Here is a 3,459-nt window from a genome sequence, read left to right on the forward strand (position 1 = left end):
AGGTTTAATTTTATACCTTCACTTCCCTCTTTTCATCCAAACTTCTGCTCCCCAGCCATCCTCCGGACCCAATCCCATCACTCCTTCTCCAAGCAATCTCTCACACACTCTTAGCAGCGCTCACACACATCATCAACACATCTCTCCTCACAGGCACTTTCCCCAGTGCGTTCAAGCAGGCTCCGGTAAACCCACTGCTCAAACAACCTACATTAAACACTTCTCAGAAAACTACAGACCTGTCTCTGTAGCATTTATAGCGAAAACACTCGAACGAGTCGTTTTCAAACAGCCATCATTGTTTCTTACACAGAACAACAGAACGAATGCTAACCAGTCAGGTTTCCGGAGACTGCTCTACTCTCAGTCACTGAAGCCTTGCAGATTGAAAATCATCAGTTCTTACTCTGTCGGTCATCAAATCCTATCAACTGGTTCTACCTCAGGTCTTTCAGGGTGGCCTGAGGAGGAGAGGTCACTGGGGTTCCTCAGGGCTCGGTTCTTGGACCCCTCAACTTCTCCACATACACTACATAAGTAGATCACATCAAACAGGCACACGGCTTCTCCTACCACTGCAGCTTTTCAATCAGATGATCCAGCGGCCCAACAGACATGTCAGCATGCATGATAGATCATCACCTGCAGCTCAACCTGGCCAAGACCGAGCTTCTGGTCTTCCCTGCCAAACAAACTCTACAGCACCATCCGGCTAGGTTCCTCCACAACTACCCCATTAACTTTGCCGTAATCTTCGACGACCAGCTGACCTTCAAAGAGTGTGCTGCAAAGACGTCCAGATTTGCATTACACAACACCAGGTCTCTTACAGAGCATGCTGCAGAACAGTCCAGGCCCTGATCATTTCTAGGCTGGACTACTTTAAATGATTCAGAATGCAGCAGCGCGACTCGTCTTCAACGTGCCCAAAACAGCCCATGCTACTTCTCTCTTTATCTCCTCGCACTGGCTCCCAGTTGCAGCTCGCATTAAATTCAAGACACCGATGCTTGCATATAAAACAGGCTCAGCACCCGTCTGCTTCCAGTCACTATTACAAATCTACATCCCCTCCAGAAAGCTGAGATCTGCGAGTGAGAGACAATCCCAGAGAGGTACAGTCTAAATCTCTCTCCAGAACTTTCTTCTTCACTGTTCCTTACTGGTGAATGATTTTACCATCCCTATGTGAAACGCATATTTTATTTATTCCTTTCACTTTTCAGCTTGTACTTGCTTCCTCCTCTGTCTGTTTGCTTCTTTAAGACGAATAGTTTTATGTATTCCCCATTTGTAAGTGGTTTTGGAAAAAAAATGCAAATGTAAATGTAAAAATTGTTTTTTTTTCCCAATAGAAAATCATTACAAGTGTGTAAGCGTAAACTATTTCTATTATATAAAACAGGTACTTATTTATCATTATGACTCTGTAATCATCTTGACTAGTAACTGATTCACAGACGCTCCTTCAGACACTCATGTCTTCACTGCGGTAACTCACGGTAAATCTCCAGCACCACTGTGGCCTCCTGGCTCTGTCCCTTGGCGTCCACAGCCTGGCATCGGTATATCCCAGCGTCCTCGATGATGGCGTTGTAGATGGTGAGCCTGGAGCGGACGCCCTCCGTGTGCACGATCACTCTCTGATTGGAGATGATACGCTCTCCTTGAGGACTGAACCAGTTTATACTCACCGGCTCACCGATGGCTGAAAAACACCAACATGCAGGCATCTATCAACACAGCTGGAAGCATGCATGAAAAATGTCCTGCGTCCGAACGAAAGTGTCATTTTACGCTGTGATTAGCATCAGCTCTTTAGCTCCGGAAGCGATGGCTTTAATGAGGAGTGCCATATGCGAGCTCCAGGTGCTCCGCTCTGTAAAGCTGCTCAGCTGAAGGTCATGAAGTCTCTGCGATCAGAAGGGCCTGAGCTCTCTGACCTCTCCACCAGAGCGCTGGAGTCACGAATGATGCTTGTTAGTAAATTAAAGAGTTAGAAAGACGAGGAGAGGATAGCCGAGGACAAAACAGCAGAGCTTCAATCTGTTGGATTATCCAACCTGGTCTCATATAAAAAATATGCACCATTTTTACGTGCATTGCTGCAATTTCAAATAGAAATGTGCACTGAGTGGCGCTAAAACACAGATTCAATACGTAAACCCTGGCACATTTTATCAGTAGGCATTGCAACTGTTCAGAATTGAAATATCCAGGAACTGTTGCTAAAAGTTAATGCTATCATGCTTGAATTACGCCCTACATCAAATCAACTCTACACCTAACTGACCTAACGTGTTAACAAACGCAAAAGTGATCTAATAACACATTTATTGATGCAGCCGTGTCACTTCAGCTTCTTTTTACATCTCCTCGTCTCTCAAGAACATCTCTGTGAGCTACTGAACAAGCCTCCCAGCATATTAATATTGTTTTGAAGTCATAACATCGTATTCTTTAAGCAAGTGTGTGAAAATTACGCTTCATTAACTGAAACTCTGAGTTTTACTGCCTCTAGTGTTCATTTCTTTTGGAAACTGTTATCATCTGTTTGCATGATGCAACACCAGAAATAATCATTTTTTAATTGTTGAACATTCTTTTTAAAAGAACCGTCTCCTTTGATCATGTTTTAACGACCAAAAAGAGCAAAGTCTTGTTTGTTCTGTTTCACACCAAAAACAAGTTTATTTGCAAAAACAGATTAACTGGAATGCAGAATTTAAAAAGCGCAATTTCTGAGAATTATTAAAAATTGAGTTATGTTTTTGCAATTAATCTCTTCAAGTATTTTTATTCCGTAATGTCTTTTTTTCGGTGTAAAGCAAAAGAAACATTTCTCATGGTCAGGGAATACATGAACTGATAAAATGTAAACCTTCAAATTATGAAATATGAATCTCCAGAAATTACTAATAAAAAATAAATAAAATAAGTCCATATGACTTTTGCAATATATTCCAAGTCTTTTAAAATTAGTAACTAATTAGTGAAATTGGTAACAGTTTTTTCTGTCTTCGTGAGGAACAGATTTAAGAGTTATTAGCTGGAAATCTTCTCACCGTCACACATTTTTGGTGACACCCCAGTGGTGCTCGGTGTCATTAATATATACACGTCATAAGACTTAGCACATAATTTAACAAAAGAACATATTTCACATAACTTGTTCTTAGTGATTCATCTTTCTCAGTGTATTTTAGCCGGACAGCCACTAATCACTCATTCTGAATCTCATACAAGATTTTCTTTTTGGTCTTAAACTCATTTAAAATCCACGTGTTTTAAAGTAAGCAAAAGCTTTCAAAAATGGTTTTCTGAGCAGAAGAGCCATTTTCGGTACCCCAGACATCCCATCACATCTATTTAGTGTGAAGAACATCTAAATCTAAAATCTAAAGAAATGTTAAAATAATCCAAAAATATATATACTAATAATAAAATATATATTAAAAA

The 3,459-nt window shown here is 40.7% G+C and overlaps 1 protein-coding gene across 1 annotated transcript in view; it reads right to left on the minus strand.

Moving 5' to 3' along the window:
- LOC122342059 (neural cell adhesion molecule 2-like) overlaps nt 1-3,459 on the minus strand; it is a 60,001-nt gene that overhangs the window by 41,867 nt on the left and 14,675 nt on the right. The window contains exon 4 of the mRNA XM_043235840.1: nt 1,502-1,708. Within this exon, the coding sequence (XP_043091775.1) occupies nt 1,502-1,708 (207 nt within the window). The remainder of the gene's footprint in view (nt 1-1,501; nt 1,709-3,459) is intronic.

The sequence above is a fragment of the Puntigrus tetrazona genome, chromosome 1 (genome assembly GCF_018831695.1).
Source record: "Puntigrus tetrazona isolate hp1 chromosome 1, ASM1883169v1, whole genome shotgun sequence".
NCBI lineage: Eukaryota > Metazoa > Chordata > Actinopteri > Cypriniformes > Cyprinidae > Puntigrus > Puntigrus tetrazona.